This window comes from Carassius carassius, chromosome 2, assembly GCF_963082965.1.
Source record: "Carassius carassius chromosome 2, fCarCar2.1, whole genome shotgun sequence".
Classification (NCBI taxonomy): domain Eukaryota; kingdom Metazoa; phylum Chordata; class Actinopteri; order Cypriniformes; family Cyprinidae; genus Carassius; species Carassius carassius.
The window spans coordinates 8,850,669-8,875,134 of record NC_081756.1 but is presented as its reverse complement, the minus strand read 5'-3'; the positions used below and the strand labels follow the sequence as shown (position 1 = coordinate 8,875,134).

At 37.0% G+C, this 24,466-nt stretch overlaps 1 protein-coding gene across 2 annotated transcripts in view; it reads right to left on the bottom strand.

Moving 5' to 3' along the window:
* Positions 1-24,466, bottom strand: part of LOC132101621 (furin-1-like) — an 83,142-nt gene that overhangs the window by 5,127 nt on the left and 53,549 nt on the right. For both annotated transcript variants that reach the window (XM_059506705.1, XM_059506713.1), the window contains exons 7-15: positions 17,726-17,814; positions 14,251-14,423; positions 8,974-9,186; positions 5,721-5,821; positions 5,281-5,384; positions 4,909-5,026; positions 2,703-2,882; positions 2,489-2,613; positions 638-751 (exon numbers count right to left, since the gene is read on the bottom strand). In XM_059506705.1, coding sequence (XP_059362688.1) covers positions 638-751; positions 2,489-2,613; positions 2,703-2,882; positions 4,909-5,026; positions 5,281-5,384; positions 5,721-5,821; positions 8,974-9,186; positions 14,251-14,423; positions 17,726-17,814 — 1,217 coding nt within the window. The remainder of the gene's footprint in view (positions 1-637; positions 752-2,488; positions 2,614-2,702; positions 2,883-4,908; positions 5,027-5,280; positions 5,385-5,720; positions 5,822-8,973; positions 9,187-14,250; positions 14,424-17,725; positions 17,815-24,466) is intronic.

Here is a 24,466-nt window from a genome sequence, read left to right as displayed (position 1 = left end):
CGGTGACTGTGGAGGCCAGGTCATCTGGCGCAGCACCCCATCACTCTTCTTCTTGGTCAAATAGCCCTTGATGCCTTCAGTGTGACTCTACAATTTTCATAGTCATGAAAATAAAGAAAACTCTTTGAATGAGAAGGTGTTTCCAAACTTTTGGCCTGTACTGTATGTATATATATTATATATTATATATATATATATATATATATATATATATATATATATATATATATATATATAATTATACAATGATGAACATTTCAAATAGCAGTGAGCTACACTGTTGTTGCATGACACTACATGACATGATTAATTCAGGGAAAAAAAAAATCAAAATATTATACAAAATGTTGTGTAAAACATCCAAATATTTTAGACATCAAATAAGATATTGAGTCAAGAGGATGTTAAATGATGTTCATATATAGTTTTGTTAAACAAGAAATGGAAAGTCAAGTGCATAGTTGTGTGTGGTGTACTTTAGTTGTAAACTGCACATTTTGGCAAATGCATTAGCTCATCTAGGTGTCCCATGCATGAAAATGTGCATAATGTCCACAGCAAAAAAACAGCTTAGAACCACTAGTAAATGGCACTAGTGGTTGCCAGGGGGCGCACTTTCACCATCTCGAAGTCTTACCTGTGCAGATCTGGTTGAGGTCGTATGTTTTGCAGCTGCTGGAGTCTGCTGCTGAAGGGCCGGATAAACTAGAAGCTGTGCCATAGAGAACCAGCGTGAACTGAGTCAGAGTGCCTAAGACAGACAGAAAGAGATTCAACAATCTGACTCATGTACACAAGAAACTCACAGAATGAGAACAGTTGCCAGCTGTGGATCATTATATCTGTCTGTGTTCTTTCTGTAATCTCTCGCAATCAGAAGACTTATTATATTGCAAGCACATTTATTCAGTCAGAAGATGATGTCAACTAACAAATTAGGAACAACACAAGCAACCGACCAAAGGCAAACAATATTAGCAGAGATGATTTCTTAAGAAAACCAGATTAGTGATAAGTTAGAATAGAGATATTAAAGCAATAAGACACAAAAGGCAATGCATTAGTGATCTGACCAAAGTAAAATAAATGAATAAATAAACCTTTTTGTTATTTAACACTAAATAAACATGAACTTAAATCAAATATAATATATATAAAATAATTATAGCTGGTTGCCAAAGTAAATATACAATAAAAAATTACTAAAACTTTAAAATTTACCATAAAAAAAAAAAAAAAAAAAAATATATATATATATATATATATATATATATATATATATATATATATATATATATATATATATATATATATATATATATATATATATATATATATATATATATATATATATATATATATATATATATATATATATAGGAATGACATTTTTAAACTGAAATATTTCATTCTGATTGATCTGCATTAACATACTTCAGTATAATGACCATTAACTGCATAAATGACCACAGTCACAGAAAATTATTTTCTACATGGCTGAACTAGTTTCATGCATCAATGCTTGATCAACTTAAAAGCAATATTTATTAGCCATATTTAGTATAAAGTAAGTCAAATACAAAATAAATAAACTCCATTGGTATTCTATAACTGTATACAAGATACAACACCCTTTTTATTTTGACAATGTCGGATTGTACATTCTCACCTGTACATCCTTCTCATTTTGTGCCCATTAACACATACCACTCAGAAGATACAAGTTTGATTTTCACCGTGCCCTGTAACGGCACACGAAATGTCCGAACACAGACTTCTTGTCATCATCGTTCAGTAACTGTGCTTCGACATACATTAGATAGATGGCACACTTTGTCTCTACAGTCCAATAAAGTCAGTAGCTCTGTAAATTCTTAATGCAACAAAGAGAAATGGAGCAGTTGTGTTAGCGTCCGAGCGGGACTAATGAATGGGCTTTGGCTGGGATTTCCTTTATATTTACAGTGTTCAGGGGCGGCTGGAGCGTGTGATAGTGGGAGAGGGGGGAAAAACTCAGTCCTCTGATTTAATTAGCTAGATTTAATTAATCAGATTTACTGCAGAGTGTAGTGCAGGAAGACAAACTGACTGTGACATAAAAGAGGAAGAAAACAGGACTGGGCAAATCAGGTGGATATGGAGAGAAGATGCTCAACATTTCTGTAAAGTGTTTAGATGTATTAGCATAGATTTATTATTATTATTTTTTGGATCACAATCAATATTGGGCTCTTTTTAATTGAGCTTTTTTTAATTATCTTTTATGAACTTATCTATTTTATTTGTTTTTATTATTTTTAATTGTAAATATATTTTCCTTATGTTCTTTTATCTTTTTTTTTTTTATTTATTTTTATGACCTTTTTTTAATAGAAATTCTCATTTTTATCAGCAGAAGTTGAACATGAATCTCCTGCATGAGCACCAGGGCTTGACAAGAAAGCGGCAAAAAAAAAAAAAGCGCCAAAATGGATGGACAAGCTGTTACCATAGTCGCTGATCCCAGCCACGTTCTCGATCTCCAACATCCATTCTCCACGAGGGTCCTCGTCCCAGGAGTGGGTGGTCATGAAAGCCCAGTCACTGAAGCCCTCAGAGGAGTAATCGTGAGGTCTGAGAAAGATAGAGGCAGAGAGTGTTACACTTCAGCTATGCTCTATTTGAGTATAAAGTGTGTGGATGTATGCCTTTCAGGTTCTGACCTGGGTGCAAGCAGCGTGGAGCGGGTGCCCTGTGGGCTGATCAGGTAGATGGCCAGGTTTCCTCTGCGGTTGTAGGACAGGGTGAGCCGGGCTTGAGCATGTTCTAATGAGCTCACAAAGTTGTCCGTCCCAGCACATGCATCCACATTCATCTTGATCACCAAATGACTCCCAATATTCCTAAAAAGAGGAAAATAGTGTTCAAGAACTGACAGTTAAACCACAATGAAGTTATACTGCTTAAGTAATTATGAATGCATTATATACATTATCTTTTAAATATTTGGGGTCTGCAAGATTTAATGTTTTTGAAAGAAAGTCTCTTATGTTTACTATGGCTGCATTTATTTGATTAAAAAATAAAAAGGAATATTGTGAAATAATATTACAATTTAAAATAACTGTTTTCCGCCTTAATATAAATTGTAATTAAATTTATGGATTTAGCAGACACTTTTATGCATTCAGGCTAACAGTTTTAACCTAACTTGTTCCCTGGGAACTGAACCCACAACCTTGTGCTGCTAATGTATCAAATTTATTTTATATATCCTTGCTGAAAATCCTACTGACCACAAAAATGTAAGATCAGCAAAATATTCTCCACCAAGAATCACAATCTAGCTAAAAACACAATCTTAACACTAGATATCGTTCGGATCATCCTATAATGAGCCATATATCATCCACCAGGTGAACATTATTAGTTCAACTGCTTATAGAAGCAACAGCACACACCCTCATGGCAAAAACTGAGGTCTCAAAAGAAAGCATAAGCATGAATCTTTAATACATTTCCAAAATTACTACACCAGAAGTTGATATGTTAAAGCAATGCTGTGAAAGCTTTACTGTGTTCACTTGTACATAGCTAATTAACAGCTTACTGAATCAGGAGCGCTATATAAAAACACTGCTACAACACTTAAGTGCAAAACACATTCCTGGTCCAACAGAAAGGTTCAGTCAGGTTAAGAACTGTGCCATCGAGGTCTGCTACAGGAGCCGGTAGGCTTTTGGCACTCTAAACCCAATCCTATAAGGAGCTTAGAGCAGCCCGGTGTTCTGACAAATAATGCTACCTATCAGATTATGCTACCAACACTGTATTTATCATACTGTAAGGGTAGGTTTAGGGTTGGGGTAGGTGTACATGTTAATAAAGCCTCACACCTTATTAATATCATGCATGAAGCAAAATCTGATAGGTAACACTTTTCGCTATCGAATTATGCTACCATTGGTTTTAATGGGAGGTAGCATTTTTCGACAAGGCAGCACAAATCGACAGAACACCGGCCCTGCTCACCAGAGACAGGGTTACACTGGAAGAGCTTAAATCCAGAGAGAGAACGACAGGCTACAGCTTCTGAAAAGTCCATGAGGAATGAAGCGTATCCCCTCTGTGCGCAGGAAAGCTGCAGCATGTGTCGGAGATGTTGTGAGCGGAAAATGAAGAAAAATACAGCAGAGATGGATTGAGGCACTTTGCTCTGTGACTTCTGCAACCAGCATGCTAAAATGGGCTTTGCTCCAAAACCCCTTGATCTTTCCATAACGTTGGTGAACCATAAAGGATGACTGGAGGAAGGGATAAAAAGAGGGTGAGTTTTTAAGAGCGAGAGACCTGATATGCTGGAAAAGAGGACGAGATTGGCAGAAAGGTACTTTGAGGGTCAGTCTTGAGTTCCAAGATGTCAGCAGTGATGGAAGTGTGACAAACGTGGATGTAACAAGCTTATCCTTTAAACACGCTCTGTGGGCAGCAGAGATGCTTCGTGCACTGAAGCATGGTTCAAGTTGAGCAGATCTAAATTTAAATATGATAGACCGTCAAAAGTGATGTTTCGCTCCCACCTCGTTTCATATTCCCATTTCCTCTTGCACTCAATGACCTTTTTAGCAGCACAAAATTTAAAGGCAAGGTAGGGGATTTGGTTCAAAAACATTTTTGTTATGCTGGTTGAAATGGGTACTAATGCTGTCAAACAAAATGTCATAGCTTGTCTTTGGACTGGGTTCTAGAGTTTTATGCCATTTTTGAAGATTGGCAACCCCTGGTCACCGGATGGTTTCACGGTATATAAAACAGCAGTGTGAACATTCAATTTGGATGGACATAAAGGTGAGAAAATTATGATTGAACTGCCATTTTTCAGTGAACCAGTCCCTTTAAGAGTGATCTAGTATGGACAGTTTATCCTACCTGGGCTCAGACACCAGGGAAAGGACACATTTCCGCTGAGGTCCAACATTCGTCCAGTTCTTTGCCAGAGCCACTATGGCCCCAGCATCCAGCAGACCATATCCATAAGAATGGCTTACTGTAGGAGAGAAAGAGAGAGAAATCAATACTGTTGAACGTAACTTTAGAACCAGTTTAAAAAGGCCATAAAAAAGTGAAGAGGTGAATTAAAGAGGTTGGTATCTCTAAAAGATCCGAAGCGCTTTGCAGACAGGTACAGCCAATGATAATTTTATTAATCGAATCACAAAATATTCAAGTAGCTAGAAAGTGGAAAGACAAGCCAGAGCGAAAGGAAAGGGAGTGATGATAAGCCATGAGATGGGCTTTTACCTCTGCGACCCACTCCATTTATCTTCCAATCATTGGTGGCGAGGTGGGCAGGGTTGGACGTCCTCACAACCAGATGCTGCATGTCTCTCCAGGTCAAGTTTTTACTATGGAGAGAAGTGTTAGTGCCTTTCAAATGGGCGAGATATTTGGTGGAGTGAAACACAAAAGCTTGCATGCTTTCCCTAAGATAATCACAGATAGCTAATGGTAGAGTCATAAAGGTTATATTGTTGCCGGTGAATTAATTTAAAACGATGCAAATGTAAATGCCGCTCAATGCATGTGTTTGATCCAAATGAGATATTGAAGGTTAACTCTAGTTTGCCAATCTAATGGGCAACCTTTTTTTTTTTTTTCGAAAGCCCCGGGTCACTCAAATTGCTGATAAAGAAAGATGATCTCATTTGAGGACAGGACAAACCATGCTTCAGATGACTTACTTGGCCTCAAGGGCGAGGGCGATGATTCCTGCCGCCAGAGGGGCCGAGGCAGAAGTGCCTGTGTGAGAGTCTGTGCACTTCTGTCTGAGGTCTGTAGTGACCTGAAACAGGAAGCAGAGAGAACACATAGCATCACTGATATGACGGGAAAATCCAATTATTCCAGATGGGAACACAATACCAACATTGTACTGATAAAAGCTTAAAGAGGCCGTGAAATGCATTTTTTATTATTTCAGAATGTTTCTTGAGGCCAGGCTTCTTACACTTTTTCCATTTCAAAATTCAATATTTTTCCAAATTCAAGTATCCTTGTAGAGTTTTCAGGCCATATTTAATAGTGAAAAACAATTATTTAGTCTGTAATGATTAAAGGTTCAAATTCAGACATTTCACTTGTGTAAACATAGATTTAAAAAGGACAAGTGAAATGTAAGTAATAAAATGAAGAACAAAGAAACTCGTTATCTAGAACAAGTTTGTTAGCCTGCATTTACACAATCAATTAAGACTTAAGATTTTGTTTTGTATCATCTGCTGTTATGGTTATCCTCATGACAAAAATCAATTTTGGATTCAGCCCTGCATTTATATATTTGATACTCCCTTTATAATCAATGAATCTCTCTACATTGCACAAAGTCTTTACATTTTGTTGATTAAAATTCAAGGATTCACGAGTGTGCAGAACTCTGAAGCAAACTGAATTAAGAAACCTGCTTTTTCAAGCAGTACAGAGTGGATTCTCGTTAACTTAAGCCCTATTTGGACGGGACTAGTTTTCTAAACTACGTTTGTTTTGCCATTTTATCACATGATGTCTGTGATTTTCATCTCTGTGTTTATTACAGAAGTGGGAGGGTCTGTTTTGTGCATCTATAGGCGTCACAGAGATCACGTGCTCTGTATTACCATTAGTATTATTACACAAATACTAAATGGCTAATATAGCAAAACCATGTTAATGTGTGGTTTCTTTAGTTTAACTTTTCCTCTTTTTTTTGGTAGTAGGCTAAACCCATGTTTAATTTTCATAAAGGTACATTTGTAATTAAAACATTATGTAACTGAGTGCATAAATGAACGCGAGTAATCTTACCCGATGCTGATATAACAATACCCAGTATTAACAGTTTACGTGATCTTGCTCTTGATTTTATTTTTATTATTATTATTATTTCTTTGCTGGGAAGCAAATATATCAAACATGCGTGCGGTAAGAGCATATGGTAATTCACGTTGGCCAAAACACACGAGGAAACACGTTGTGAAATAAAATATCACCGGCAAACACAGTCATTCGCATTCGCACGGGATTAGTTTTCTCAGAGGATCAATGAGTTTGCTGAAAAACAGTAGGTAATTTGCTCTGGAATTAACACAGAGGTTGTGTTATAAAAACACAGACATGGCAGATTTGAACAGGATTAAAATCACCAAGTACGTCTGTGAAACAGATTTCTCTAACGACCCATTGTAAAACTAGACCCATCCGAAAAGGGCTTTAGACAGGTTTATTGAGCATGTGAATGCAATGGCCAGTCAGCTGTGTTTAATATTGGCTAATTCAGGGGGGTCCAAACTACTGTTCTGCAGAGTTTAGCTCCAACTTGAATCAACACACATGCCTGGAGGTTTATAGTATGCTAGTAAGTCATTGATTAGCTTGTTCAGGTGTGTTTGATTGGGGTTGGAGCTAAACTCTGCAGGACAACACTTCAAACAATCAAGCCTGAAGGAAGAAAAGTTCAATTTGAATGTTTGTTTGAATCAACACAGGGCAACGGTAAGCCCGGATTATACATTTTTATAATTCTGCTAATAGTTTGTGAAAACAATATTATATATATATATATATATATATATATATATATATATATATATATATTTACATTTCCACAAATATTTTTGTGGAATATCAACTGCATATCAATGCCTTGGCAACAAGTCTTGCATAACCATCTGCACGGGCAAACACATATTCTTCAGGAAAATATAAAAACCCCATAAAAAAAAAACTGTCATTCAGCTTCTGCCCTTTAAGTGACAAAGGTGGTTGACATTTTCGACATTGCACAGCACCACTAAGCCCTAAGGGTCACACAGACAGAGTCAGCACAATTCAAGACAAATGCAAACATAAAAGGGTTGATGGGTGACACTTAAAAAGCCAGACAATGCAGGATGTGCAGTGACTGTGACAGACCTCCTTGTGTGAGACTAATTGCTAAAAATGGCAGAGGCGCTGAATGACAGGAGCGATGAAAGGAGAATTCACTTAAAACATGGATCTTGGGAGACCACAGGAGAGGAGCATTGCCTGACAGAGTCTCTGCAGTACAGGAAACAGCAGGTATCAGGCTTCTGTCCTTTAAAAGCACACCTCTGTTGTGAACGCTAGTATCTGTGTCTTGAATGCAGGACAATAAATGAGTCAGTCAGGCAAAGTCGGTTTATGAGAACAATGCTTTGGTGTGCAATGCACTTCGGTTGGCACAGAGCCGGGTAAAGAAACAAAACCGAATGAGAGCAAAGAAAATGTCATGCTATGACAGTGATGAGCTGTTGTTTTGAATCAAAGGGATATTTGTGCTTTGAAACTAGAGTTGCTAAGGTGATCTGAGTGGTTCTTAGAGCACTTCTATCCAGTCGCTAAAGTGGTCTGGGGCCAGATTCACTAAATATTTTAAAGAATAAAATTCTTTCTAACTACTTTCATCTATTTACATTTACATTTAGCTGACGCTTTTATCCAAAGCGAGTTACAATTGCTATATATGTCAGAGGTCGCACGCCTCTGGAGCAACTAGGGGTTAAGTTTCTTGCTCAGGGACACATTGGTGTCTCACAGTGGATTCGAACCCAGGTCTCTCACACCAAAGACGTGTGTCTTATCCACTGCGCCAACACCACCCCATCTATTTTCTAGTAAAAAGAAATGTGGTTTTTCCGAGCTCAACTGGCCCGAGCAGATATAAACAAAATGCTATTGGCTATTTTAAAAAGGGGGTGGGGCTGTTCGATATGTCCCGCCCTCTCTTCCTGTTTCAGTTGAAATTACATCACAACATAGAATAATGCTGTGTGTTTCAATGCACAAAAGAAGTTTAAAGCCGCTGCAACAATTCTTCATGAATTGGCTTGGCAATGTATCCTCTGAACTGTTTTCAGATTCTTTATTTTTGTATTAGATTTGCTACGCCACTTCAATTAAAGGATAACTGTTGCTGATTTTCTGGGCGGAGAGACTCACAATCTGTTTCTCATTGAGGCCTCCACTGCTGTAGGTTGTGGCGAGGGTGGACGAACAGGCCTCGCTGTACCAGGGCACGTTGCCGTTCTGCGTGCTGCTGCTGATCGACAGCGTGTAGATGCTATTGGTGTAGCCATCACAGTTGCAGCTGTCCTTCTCTCGGCCACCATTCCCCGAAGCCCACACAAAGATGGAGCCCCGTCCTCCACGGCCCTAGAATTCAGGAGGAGAAAAACACAGTCAGTCAAATGCGCTGGCATCTCCGTTCATACAAGCCCAATCTAATTCCATTAAGATGTTGAGAGACCGATGTGAGCACTGTGCTGCCAAGTCTGAAACAGGAGAATTACAGATGACAATATTACAAAACAACTGGATAATATTTATGATGAGTGGAGTTTGGAAAGGATCGTCTCTCAGAAAGCATATTCAAATAAGTGTCATGGACTATTGAAGCAGTATCATGGTTTTGATTGCTGGGCCAGATGCTTTTAAAAGGACCTTGTGGGATGGCGCCAATGTTCTCAAAGTCATTTATCATCAATGTTTATTTTCATACGCAAATGAAAGACACAGACAGCACCGGGCTTTTGCGGTCTACTTCTCAGAGGAAGCGCAGTAATGCAAAAGCAAACTGTCAGGACCGATAATGAGCTTGTGATAAATTCACGCACTGCATTAACGAGGCATGTTTGAATAACTGCGTGACTTTCATGTCACCATGTCTCCACAAGGAAAGGCTAACAGTGCAAATAATTAGAGTCAGATGCTGTTTGCTTGTTACCTTTGATCGTTGCCTTTTTTATATGGCGCTTTAACTTACAAATCTGAACAATGCACCAAATAAAAGAAAGCGTGGTGATGCAGTGCAAAGTCTGGCTGCGTCTTTGCGAGTTCGCTCTCTGTTACAGCACACACCTGCTTGATTGTGGGCATCTATTCAGCAAGGGTGTTTACACAGAGCAGAGCCCCATTTGCATTGGCCTTCTCCACGCAACATGGATCTTGTTTCCCAAACAAATCTGACTGCTGGCACACGTGAACACTAATGACACCAGAAACAATATGGATAAGGGAAAATACCAAGCTAGTCTGTGGTGCTTTTGGTCCTCGTCACTTATTTATAGGAACAGTGGCAGGGAAATTCATACTGCTCTCACCATCTGTTCTTTTAAAAGAACAACCCAATATAAATTCAGTAATTTTAATGTGATCACTCATATTTGGTACCAATTCTGCACAAAGGATCTATGCTACAGATCTATGAACCCATGCTATGCATGCTATGGCATAAAAAAGTCATAAAAAGTATTAAGTCACCCGACATCTACTTAAAACATTATAATTACAGGTTACTGCAAAAACTATTATTCATTGAATGAATTTAACGAATCACAGAATTTGATAAAGGATAAATCAAACATACTGTAAATGCAGAAAACAAACAATGACAGTGATATTGTTAAAATAAATAGCTTAGTTGCGGTTAAGATTGCTTGCACATTACTGAAATAAAATTTACTGAAATAATTTAAGATAGTATTCAAGACAACATTTCAGAAATGCATTCAAAACTATAACCGTACATCAATGATACAGTACCACTTTATATTAAGTGTCCTTAACTACTATGTACTTACATTTAAATCAAAAAGCAGCAACAACAACAAACAACAAAAACTCCAGATAAATTAATAATAATATTTCCTTTTGCTCCACAGAAGCAAGTAAGCCATACAGATTTGGGAGGACATGAGGGTGAAACAATGACAGAATTTTCAATATTAGGATGAAATATTCCTTTAAGTGTTGAAAGTGGTCTTGCGTACTAAATCGTCTCTCAGAATCTTTCTATAAAAGATCTGCTCCTATAAAATCCACACACGACACACTGCAGTAGGTAGTGTCTTGGCACGGCTCTCCTGCATTGTCCTTTAGCTGGGCTTCGGCCAGTTTTACAACCCCAGTAGATGGTCATGTGTGAGTAAAGAGCTGAAACGAATGCTGTTCTGTTACCCCGCGCATGATAACAGTTTAGCTCAAATGGTGTTACGTAATTAGGTATTAAGAATGTCAATACGGTTCACGCTCTGGAAAATCCGCATTTATTTATTTGTTGTTTATTTGAATAGGGACAGATACAAAATAAACAGATTATTACATAAAGAACAATCTGATGCATGTATCACAGTGTTTATAGCCATGGCTAATTCGCAAAACACCTGTCCCTAGAAGAGCTTTTAACAGTCAAGATAATGAGGAAAGAAAAAATAAAATAAAAAAATTACAGCGAATACAATGAAATGTCCAGAAACCAGTTAGCACCAATAAAGATAAATATAATAACACATTCACTCGAACTCACACAGATGCACACCTCACATACACCCAGCTACACATCTCATATGGCATGATCACACTGCTGCTGCTCTATGAACCAGGCTTTTGTTAGTTTTTTTTAAAGGTGGACAGTTTAGTTAAAGTCTTTATATTTGTAGGAAGGCAGTTCCACAAATTGGCTCCTTTCACAGAAACAACATTTTGGGCAAAAGATGTTTTACAAAACGGGACTTTACAGTCTCCACATGTAGCCGCTCTTGTTGATCTGGAGGTATTCAGTCTGTTCACAAATTTACAAAGTGGCTCAGGTGCAAGTCCAGTCAAACATTTAAAAAACAACTTTATGTGTCTAAGATTAACAAAATTTACGATTTTATGCTTACTTAAAATGTAACGGTGATGGAATCGAATGGGCTTTTTATCTAAAATTTTTAAGGCATGGTTATAAAGCCTCTCAATAGGCTTTAGAGTAGTTTGGCTAGTCTGGGACCAAACAGTGGTGCAGTACGACAAGAGGGACATGATCATAGTTTTCATAAAGACATGAGCACATTCAAATGTTAGACTGTTCCTGATCATTCTGAAACAGTTCATACTGGCCTTCATTTTTCTTGAGATATTTTTAATATGACTTTTAAAATTTAACTGAGAATCTAAAATCACTCCTAAATATTTTTCTTGTTCTACCTGATCGATGAGTTCACCATTAATTTTAACGTTAAAGGCAGGGTAGGTAAAAAAAAATGTATAAAAAACTTTTTTTCCAAATTTGTTTAAACTTTATTTATATATCAATACATAATTAAAATGTAAGTACTCTAAAACAGTCGTGAGAGGTCTACAGTCACTCGATTTTTATACTTTCTTTTTCAAAGACAGCTCATTATTTCCATTCACTCCACCCCCTCCCTTCTGGGCTCCTTCCAAAGCCTCTACTACGGCTCGCTAAGTAATGTTATGTTAGCTATATTACGCAGCTACGTGTGCTAATGACACATGCTTCATGAAAAAAATACGTATGATCAAAATACAAAAAGAAAGATTTACCTGTCCAGCAGAAATAAAGCCATCAAGGAGTCACTTTTCAGCCCCTTGAGTTCCCTCAGTTCTCGCCATCGCTGGAAAGCCACGCCGATTTTAACTCGCGTTTTATTTCTTTGTTTATCCAAAGACTTTTTGTTCATTGCCTTTTCTTGTACTGTTACGGTCTTCCTTTTTTTGCCTGGTTTGCCTTCACTAACTGCATAGGCTGGTACTGTGAATTTTGCTTGCTGTTTCTCTGCCATTGTTTTGGTATTCCTAGGATTCGTGCCTCTTGAATTCCTCAAATCAAACGTGCGCGCGCAAGTAGGCAGGTCATGTGTGGCAAAAGGGTGGTTGCCATGGTTGCGAGAGAGTGACAGTCGCCTAAGCCAATCCTATGTTTCGTCCCGAAATGGAAATAATGAGCTGTGTTTAATACAGATTAAATGGTCTAGAGTCACTCGATTTTTATACTCTTTTTATCAGAGTACTTACATTTTAATTATGCATTGATATATATAGAAAGTTTAAACAAATTTGGAAGAAAGTTGTTTATACATGTATTACCTACCCTGCCTTTAAGGTCATTTATTATCCTCGAAACACATTGATTTAGTTTTCCTCAGATTAAGTGTTAAACATGATTTGTTTAGCCAATTAGACACTTTCCAGACACATAAACCACAGTGTCATCGGCATACATCTGAAGGCCAACTTCAGGACACACTTCAGGCAGCTCGTTCACATACAGACTGAAGAGAACAGGCCCCAGTATGGTTCCCTGAGGGATTCCGGTCTTAATTTTACATGGGGCAGATTTTACATGATCAATGACTACACATTGTTCTCTGCCCTGCAAGTATGACTCAAACCATGATAATGCTTGGGGTGACATATAAGATGACAGTTTTGAAATAAGACGGCTGTGGTTTACTGTATCGAATGCCCTCTTTAAGTCTAGGAATACCGCACCCACGATGTTTCCTCGATCAAGCGGCTGCACAATATTTTCCAATGATGCGCAGATGGCTGATTCAGTGGAATGGTTCTGTCTGAAACCATACTGTTGAGCGTGTATATACTGATGCATTTCTAAATATTGTGCTAGCTGTTCTGAAACAATTTTTTCTAGTATTTTTGACATTACCGGAACTAGACTTATTGGTCGATAGTTACTAACATCTGTGGTATTCCCGGACTTAAAGATGGGTTTAACCAGTGCCTTTTTCCACGCGTCTGGAAATATTCCAGTTTTAATCGAGACATTTATAATGTGGGTCAAAGGTTGAATGATAAATTGAGAATATTTTTTTTGAGGAAAGTTGTGTCTATGTTATAGTTGTCTTTGGATAAATTAGTATTCAGGTCTGAAATAGCTTTCAGTACCACTGCCTGATCCACTTCTCTAATTTTAAAGGAATTCTCATTTGCTGATGGCAATATATGTTTAAGTTGACACTATTGGGCTCGTCATCTAAAAAATTAGAAGATCTTGTACTGATTTAATAAAAAATTGATTAAAAGCATTAGCAACTTGGACAGAGTCTGATATGTTTTTTTCTTCACATTTTAGTTCATATGAGTTATTTGTATTTGCATTAGGTTTAATTAGACTGTTAATGTATTTCCACATTACTTTACAATTTCCTTTAGCTTCAGTTAGAATTTTCATATATGTTTGCTTTTGAAGTTGCGCAACTTTCACTACTTGATTTCGTAAACCTTTAAATAACATCAGATCTGTGTCATATCTGGTTTTAAGATAGGTTTTTAAAGCAAAATCTGCAAATAGCCTTCCAGGGAACTTCTACAAAATAGCAGAATTTAGCCCCTTTCAGCACCACAAGATGTATTTCTTCTTGCATTAGCTAAATGACAAAGTAGTGCAATAAGTTAAGATTAGAAAAGCCAGACCTCCATCACGCCGCGTAGGAAAGCCTCTTTGGCCAGCTTTGCAGGTCCATCCACTGTTTTGCCATCGTCTTCGGGTCCCCAGCTGGCGCTGTAGATGTCAATGTGCTGTGGGTTGAGACCGAGGGACTGAGCTTCCACCACATCAGTGACCTCTCCATCCAACATGCGCACACCTGCAAAACACAAAACATAAAACACATCAGAGCATGGGACAGAGAGCAAATCACACAAATATACTGTGCCTCCAAATGGTATAATGGTACAATTTACTGTCCATTACAAGCACGTAACGTTCAGAGAGAGTGATGTTAGCTATTGAGCTTGTTCTGGCACGGGAAAGCGATGCAATCAGATTGTGAGATTGAATTTTTTTTTCCAGTAATGATCCAATATTATACAGTTTTACTGTGATATTTGTAAAAATTGAGAATTCAGATAAAGCCAAAATATCTGTGTTTGATACTGTATGTCATCGAAAGCTACATTTAATACTGGGCTAAGAAATGTGTGATGAGAGGTTCTTCAGAGTGCTTATAAGGCTGCATCATTTTGTTTCCATGAAAAAAAGCATTGAGAAAAAAAACTTATTATTACATTTATTTGAAATGTATTATTTTTGGAACATTATAAATGTCTTTACTGTTACTTTGATCAATTTCATGTGTCTTTGTTTGTGGAATAAAAGTATACATTTCTTAAAAAAAGAAAAGAAAAAAAAAACTTCACATGTAGTCTATGTACTGCAATTTACATGTCATAAATGTAAAAATATAATTATTTATGGAAAAAATATATATATATATATATCTACTATAAATAAATATAAAATACTGGTGGTTCACTTTAAACATTGCATAAACTCTAAAACTTACCATTATACTTTCAGTAATCTTTAATAAAAATGATATTTAAAAAATCATTAAAAAAATGATAATACTACAGCTTTGACATTGAATACTAGCTTGTCAAATAAGTCACCCACCATTAGAATCTACATTTTCTTTATAGATTTACTGGGGGAGATTTATAATGTGCCTAACATACAGAAAGGCTGTACAGAAAGCAACCACTATGAATAACCCCACTAAAAATCTCATGATAGAGAAAAATCTTTGCATATAAAAGGTCCTTTCAAAGTAAAATGATGAGTGCATGTGCACTCGTGATCGAATCTGGAGTGCAAGTGGCTGCATTCTTCTCTTTCAAACATCCTTTTACGTACGCTTCACAACGGAGGAAAACATCTTATCTTTTTCCACTTCCCTGTACAAAAGGGAATCTTAAACCGAATTGGGGGTTTGGGAACGAGCCAGACTGTTTGGTTCAAAATGTCAAAGGTGTTGAGTTATTGAGATCCGGGCATCAGAATGTTATCTCAGCCTTGAGTAAAAAAAAAATAGAAAGAAAAAAAAAAAAAAAAAAAAAACAGGGAGAGCACATTCTGCCAAGAGCTCTTAGAATTAAAAGTGGTAAAAAGATGAGAAATCAGAGTCACACATCTTCAAAACAATGTGATTCACTCCTGTGATACACAAGGGGGCGAGGTTACTAAAAGTTGCCTTCATATGGGTTCGTGCAAATAAACAAATGTTCAGTGGTTTCAGGTTTTCCAAAGCAAGCCGTGAGCATTGGTGCAGACTACTGCAAACAAACCCACAACTACAGAAAATACAGCACTACATCTAGAAAAGTCTTCCATGTTTTTATCCCATGCATACATTCCAAAAGTCCCAAATATCCCTGTAGGACAAAGGGAAAGCTGGCTTTGATTGCTTTCCAGGAAATGAGAAAGGCATAACAGAAACACGGCTGCACTGTGGTCACAAAAGAGGGGATTTCTTTTTTTAATTCAGACTCTACTAGATACAAATAATCTATCTCCCCTCAAAACTGAAACAAGAAACCTTCGTTTTATTTGTTATAAAGCAATTTGCAATAATGGACTGTTTCCTCCAAGTCTTCCCAACCAATATTCTGGCTTAATGAGTCCTGGCAGAGGAATTAGCTGTGCTGTGTGCCATCTCTGCTAGCGTGCTCCCATCTCCACATTCAGTTTTCATGCAGCAGAAGGCACTGCCTGCCAGTTTGGGCCGACGTTACTGCTCAGCCATCCAAAAACCTTCAGTTCTCTCTGTCCTCTGTACCCATGCTACCCCCTTAAAGGAGTAGTTTTTGCTGCTTGTTAAGCACAGATTTCCCCCTGGAATCAAGGTGAAACGGGCACAGGAAGACGACTTACCCTCCACTGCTTCTCATTAGGAGGCTAATTCAAAAACAGCTGCTTTAGAGAGCTACAAAGGCAGAGCTGACAAAAGAGAAATGGACTTTACCCACAATGCATTATCCATCACTAAAAAAATAATAATAAAAAAATTAAATTCTGAATAATTTCTTAAGAACCTTTAAAATAGATATATTTGGTGATTTGGATATCTGCAGCACATCTAGTGTTGTAACTTAACTGCTATTTTCTTATTTTATAACTTAATAATGTTAAGTAGAATTTTATTTTTTAGAAATGATTTGTGAAAAGGCTGTGGATGTGTAGAGCCAGAGTGACCCTCAAAATACATGTTATATAACATAACATATAACATAACCTATAACATAAATAACAATCATATATCCAGTAGTAGTGGTGGTGAAGTGGTGTTGTACTAGTGGGAAGTTAAAGTGTTAAATCACCCAAAATGAAAATTCTGTCATTATGTTTTCACCCTCATGCGGGTTTAAACCCAAAAGACAAGAAACACTAAAAGTCTTGATGGCTTTGAGGAAGATGATGGCTTTGAGGAAGAACAGATCGAAAATCTTATTGTAAGCAGTTATCGCACTGGAAAAGAGCAGCCATTCATTCTGCTTAACATCTCAAAAGAATAAAATTCAAACTGTATTTCGAACAACATAAGGGTGAATAAATGATGACAATTTGCCTGTTTTAGTGAGTTTTCCCTTTAAGGTGAAACATTATACCATATTTTTAATCTAAATAGCTAAGATTCAACTATGGGCAGTTAACTAACAGTTCTTGGAGATGATGAAACAATCCATTATTAATGACATTTATCCCAGTCCTGTGAATTCCAAGACCGTAGACAGTTGGCAGCGTAGAGAAGAGTAATAAAACTAATTCTGCACTAAATAGGATAAAAGCACCTCAGCCAATTAAAAGGATTACATTTGCTTGCGTCCAAATCTTTGGCTCACAGGGACCTGTGCTGGAGCCTGTGATAACTGTCCCATTTGAGCTCAAGAAGCCATTGCTAATGGAGTTCCTCTTTCAAAGGGCTCTCGCTACAGAAGAGTTCTCATATGGTTTAACGCACAGAGACAGAGCTAATCTGAATGTGAAGCTAATCTGATGATTCACGGAGGTGTTTTGCAATTCAAATGCTGGAATGGACGGGGTTAGCGCTGATAGAATAGACTGTACGTGATGAAACATGGAATATGTGAGTTAAATTTGCCAACTCACCTCCGATCTTTGCATTATAGGCCACTCCGACACCACAGATGTCATTGTTGGCAACAGCAGCAACCTCTCCAGCACAACGTGTCCCATGTCTTCAAAAGAGAAAAAAATAAGAGAAAGAGACTGAATTAAAAAATTTGACACTTTTGAAACATCTGTATTAATCTATAGATCTGATGACGAGGGGCGGGCATAAAGATTCACAGCAGGTGACTGAAGCCTCTCATCATTCAGGGCTCTTTTGCATGCGTGAAGAGCTCCTACTCAGTCCTGCTGTAAACCAGGCAGATATCTTTTAAATATGACAGCAGGTGACACACTGATAACTGTGGCCTTCGGAAATAAGATTACAGCCTCTGACAATGTGCAAATGCAACTTGCTGTATGCATTTAATCAAAATTAATGAGGACCAACGGCAAGGAGCCAGCTAACCGGCAAGTGCATTTTAATTTTATCATTGGCATTCTTACCTCTTTGTCACATAGCAGAAATATATATCTTAATACTGATAAAAGTTGGAGCTGCAGTGCAAACAAGATTAACAAATATATGCACACTTATTGCACCACATGCAAACATCTGAGACAGCAATGGATTCAAGAGTAAATCCACAGCGTTTGTTACAATAATCTTCCGGGTCAGTAGATGTACAAAAGCCAAGAGAGCGATGGAGGCTAAACATGGAGTTCAACAGCACAGAGGAAGGATCAGTGAAATCCCAGGAGAACCCTTGCAGTCATCCGTCCATTCATAGGAAGCATGAGATCAGTGCGGATAATGTCTCCGACTTACTCAGTCCTACAATAAGGAGGATCATGGGACCTAGATTACATCCAAAAAGAAGAGGGATTTATGGGAACCAAGTTTGTGGGTTGTTAACACAACAAGAAGGAATTTGGGAAGAATGCTTGCAAAATTACGAGACAAAGTGTGCGGATAAAAACAAACAAACCAGAGATACACAACATGGAAGCTATCATAATGAACAACTTTATTGTGAATCCTTTGTGGAACAAAATGTGTGTCCCATCATGATTTGGGTTATTATAAAAAAAAAAAAAAAAAAAAAAAAAAAAGTTTTTATTTCATATTTTAACTAAAATTTAAAAAGCTTTCAAATTACATAGTTTTTTTTTTTATTTGTATTTAACTATATATTTTATAATTTTGTAAAAAAAAAAAAAAAAAAAAAGCATGATACACAGATTTAGGCTATCAATTTATATTAAACTACACAAACATTTTTAAAATTATTTTTATGTCTCCTTTGTATTTAAATTTTTACATATTCTTATACATTTACATTACACATTTATATATATATATATAAAAAAAAAGCTTTACATTATATCATTGCTTTTTATGTACATTTGTATTTAACGTCAGTCTGCCAGTTTAAAAATTTCACAATGTAATTAAGATAAATGTGGTGAATATGCACCATTTGTCATCTGTTCAAGACGTCCCAAGAGTTGCATGTCTTAAATGAAAAACTAGTCCAGATGCTCCTCAACACATTCCTCCAATGCAGATGACCTGAATGACAGAGAATCTGTGCAGACATATCGCAAGCATCTGTATTTATTCTTCCCAGTCCACTAACTGAAAAGTAAATGTACTGACAATCACCCGATTGGCTTATTCTAACCCAATTCAGACTAAAATGCAAGTCATTAAACTCATATCGATGTGTCTCCCACAGCCCCTCAACAAGACACAGATTTCAGAATCTTAGTTTATCACTTCTCAACCCACTAATGTTCTTGAGTAACTGCGAATTATTCTCAAAATGCAGTTCTTATGTACATGATAATTGTACGTGACTGCATTCACATTCATGGGTTGTTATCGTGGCTGGATGTTTTGAGGATTCTGATGAATGTTGAATGTTTTAAATCCCAAACCACAAATATGAGCAAAAGTAATAGTGATGTTTGTTTTAGCAATTACTACTAGGAAAATCAAGGAATGTGTTGTCCTCTGAATACCACGGGTACGGCATAAAAATAGCCAACAATTCAATCAGCACTAACGTCAGATGAAAAATAAGAGTGTTTCTGCTTCACTTAACAGAAGAAAAGCAGTCTATGTAGGACGCACTGGACCATCTGCTTTCTTCAACACCACAGGTGCTGTACTGAGAAACGTTGTTTGGACCTTTATATAACCCTGACAGGACTCAAACCTGCAAACACACTGCCCTTGACATACGGCTCAGTTGTTATAAGAACAGGATTATTCTGAGCTGGAACACTGTTCCTCCAAAGGAAGTCATCCTAAAAGTTTGTAGGCGCAGCCAAGCAAACTATTCTTTACATATGGAAGAGACAAGAAGTTGGGGCAACTGGAGCTTTGTTTTGGATGACTTTTGCTGTGAGGGCCTTGTTTGTAATTCAACCAAAAATGACAACTCTGTCATCATTCACTCACCCTCATATCATTCCCCAACCTGTATGACTTTTCAAAAAGTTACTTCATCCATTAAATGAATGACTTTCTTCCAAACATCATATTTTGTGTTTGGAACAAGAAGCGTAAGAGTAAATAAGCATTTTGGGTTGAATTGCTCCTAGTATATCTGCACTGTTTGTTTTTTTTTTACACACGTCCCTATTTGCATAGTTGTATTTTATCTGTATCTATCTGTATTTTTACGTTCAACTGTTAGTGTTACCTGTAGGGTCTGAGAGTAACAGAATTTCGATTCTGTATATGCATGTGCTGTACATGTGGAAGAATTTAAATAATAAAGCAGACTATGACATTTGACATTGACAACTGACAAGGATTCCTTACTAACTAAACAAAAAGCTTCTACATGAGGCATATTATCAGCTTCAACCCTCACCATAGATCAGCACTTCATTTTAAACGGCATGATATAAAATGTTAATAGGAGATTAACAGAAAATATAGGCTAGCAGGATATCACATGTAAATACATTAAGATGTTAATGTTTCCTGCTGAAAGATCAGCACTTGTTCTGCTTGAATTAGCAGACCCATGCAACACATGCTGAGTGTTTTAATACATTCAATACAGATGTATTCATAACCATCTTCAAATTGGATTAGGCAGTATTCCAGCTGGCTTATTGGAGTCCCAGGAAAATAAATCCAGGGAAGTGCTTCAGAGTTTTAAGCTTGGGAGACGATCCAGGCGCAAGTCTAGAGACTGTCAAGCGGAATCTTGAATGGAAAGCTCACTTGCCTCTTGGAGTTATGATTTTATGGAAGAGCAGAGCTGTTCTGCTTGACTTAACACTACATATTTCTGTCTTCCCTCTCATATTGTGCCTGATGAATTAACAATGACGGGACAAGAAAATATACGGTTCCTGCGAAGCAAAATCACTTGACTGGCTAGTACAAACACATTAACTGTGGGAAATCTGTATAGGGGAACACTTCATCCTGCCTTTGTCTGAACAAAAGGCATTTCCAGATGTGCAATTTTAACACGCCAAACAACACTGTGTGTTATGGTAACCTCTGATGTTTTATCAGCACACGTCTTGAGCTGATCTCAAATCAGATTACACCCTGAGAGAACGGCTCTCTAAAGCCATGCCAAACTCCCATAAAGCCATGCACTGCTGAACACAGCCATCTATAAAAGATATGATTTCTGATACATGTTCATCTTTGCTATAACTCTCTGCTGAGAATTTTCAAGAGTAGTGGAAGACTTGATAGTCACAATCTGTAACCGAATCAAAGCCAGCAGATAATGTATATAAATATGCTGCACATGAGAGCGATTAATGATTAGTGTATTAAGGTGCTTGGCATAGTCAACTGATATGATTATTTCAATAAACAATGCTGAAGCAAATATCCAGACAGAAAGACTGACTGAATAAATGCAACTGATTAAAAAAAAGATTTTAAACAATGAATACTTTTAATCATGCTAAAAACATTTGTCTGCATGTGATCATAGACCAGCTTTTTTTTAATGCAGACAATAATTTATACATTTTTAATATAATAATTTTTACAATACATTTTTAAATTGTTGTCTTATGCAAAAGTGTACGCTATCTCAAAAATATCCAAACTATTTACAGGCTAGTCATACTATCAGCTGTTTTTTTAGAGCAAAATTATGAAATTACAAAAAAACAATACTGTTTTAGGAAGAAGTACTGTTCAGAAACGAAAGTATGAAGAGAAAGGCATTTGTGGCTTCAACTCTTCTCGCCACAGCTCCAGTTTCTTCTAAAACACCACACTGACTCAACCTGCCCCACTTCTGTGGAAACACGCTTAAGAATTCGAAATGCGTAATGCATTATTTAGTCACTTTACAACACAACCAAAGATTGATGGAGCACTGATAAATGGATGTTTAACAGAGAATCCAGATCTGACACTGAGAACGGCACACTAGAATGCACATACTATACAAATACTAGGGCTGGGAGATACAGTAGATGTCAATATTTGTCTCCTTTCAAAGATATTTGACAAAAAATAAAAAATAAAAATAAAACAATGTATCAGAATTTATAGTTTAGCTCAAAAACACTTTAAGACAACATAACTTCACCCAAATATTTAACACAAAATGTAAAATAGACATGTTATGTTTTGCACACTGTTTTTCATTCACAAAATAACAAACTTATTGTTATGCACCAATAAAGCAATACATAGCAGTCTAACAATATATCTACATATTTTTTTGGTCCGAGAAAAAAAGTGTGAACTGATTAATGGTACATTTAGAATTAATAGAATTAATTTTGCTACTTTTTTTCCTGATATGTTGGTATCGTATCATTCACTTGGATGTTATAAGTTGCACTGAGTAAATACAGCTAGATAAAGCAAAAACTGTGTCTGTGTTTATTTCAGGCTGCAAAACAACAAAATTTGATTATTTTAAAGGTGGGTGATTATTTTCTAAGCCAACTGTTTGTCTGTGTGATTGATGACTTGCATATTTTGCGGCAGATTATATAAAAAAAAAATAATAATTGATGATATATACACTACGCACTGATACACTATGCATTTATTTTATATTGTACAAATGCATATACATAAACACATACAGGTTGCGTTTATGTATATGCAATAGGTTGGTATACAACATACAGGTTTGTTACATTCAGTGTTTGAGAACTGAAAGTGTTACTTAACATCCCCTGCTACTGTTGCAAACCTGAAACCAACATTTGAGGTTATGTGGTAAAAGATGCAAGTAGATGATCAGTGCAACGGTAAAACGCCTATCTGGAGTGCAGCATGCAAAAATAGATAGGAGTAAAGCGACAAAAATAAATGGGTTTCTGAAAAAAAATTTGGGGGAAATTCACAGCAGGGGTCAGAAGCAAGCATGGCAGTTAAATAACATGCAGGACGAGCAAAATTGTTAGGGTTATTGAACTACTGCTACTAGAGTATCTCCTGCTGTCTTTGCATTATCAGATAGATACATTTTTACTGATCTTTAATGCTTTACAGTGACTAGGAAAGTGTTTTAGCTTTTCAAAATAATTTACAAAATGCTTTAAAAGTAAAACTTGATCACATTTCAACTAGTGCCAAAGATGTCATTTTATTAGTGCCCATTATAGGAGTCACACAAACATGGCAGGCACTGCAGGGTACTTCCATTAGGGGAACACGGGACAGACCCTCAAGACCTTTGATATCAGCCCACTCATAACTATACACTTTTCTGCCTGTCATTACCAATCGTGGTTAGCATTAAGATAATAATAGCTCTTTGGCTGATATCCATCCCACCACCCCAAAAAAAGACGAATGAGGAAAATACCAAAGTGAAATAAGCACAGACAAGAGTTCAACTCATCATTAGATGACAACTTTCTGTTGTGCTGCTAAGTGGTTTGCAATTGTAGCTCTGGTTTTCTGTTGGAGTAATGGCTTCTGTTATTGTCACTTGCACTGCTTGCCACATGTATAGTGTAGAAGATTTAAGAACTAAAGACATGCATTCCAACTTTAATTGAGAATAGTGAGAATGTGAGGGCCTTATATACTGCTTAGGATGTGACTAGCTAATGTCCCGTATATTGCTTGGTTCGGGTTGCAGAGCCCCCGCAGCAGGGTGACTGTGAGGCGGCATAGTCACGATACAAACACTGCTCTTCCGTTCTGACTAAAACATTAAACAGGTTCTCCCCACTCAATCACGAACCCACTGAGAAAGCTGATGAATGTGTCCTAGTTATTGGTGATCATATTGTACGGAACGTGAAAATGGAGACACCAGCCACCATACTCCAATGTTTACAGAGAGTCCCTGACATCTAGCCAAATTTAAAAGTGCTGGCTAATGCTAACGTAAATTCAGTAAGATTCACGTCAGCATTAATGATGTTCGACTTCAGTCAGAGATCACTAAAAATAAAATTAAAGGTTTGTGAACTTGCAAGTATGATATCAGACACCGTAATATGCTCTGGTCCCCTCCCTGCTTACCGTGGTAATAAGATAAATAGCAGACTGCCGTCACTTAACGGCTGGATGTCTAAGTGGTGCCCACAGAATAAAATCGGTTGCATAGAAAATTGTGAACTTGAACTTCTTTTCTTCCAAGATTGATACTGTTAGAGAGGAAATTATAACCATGCAACAGTCAGCTACAGTATTGCATCAGACAGTGCACTATAGATTCCCTGAGGAACAATTCCACAATTGTTGTTCCAATTGCATTGGCATGGTTCAAATCATATTTATCTGACCATCATCAATTCTTAGATTAATGA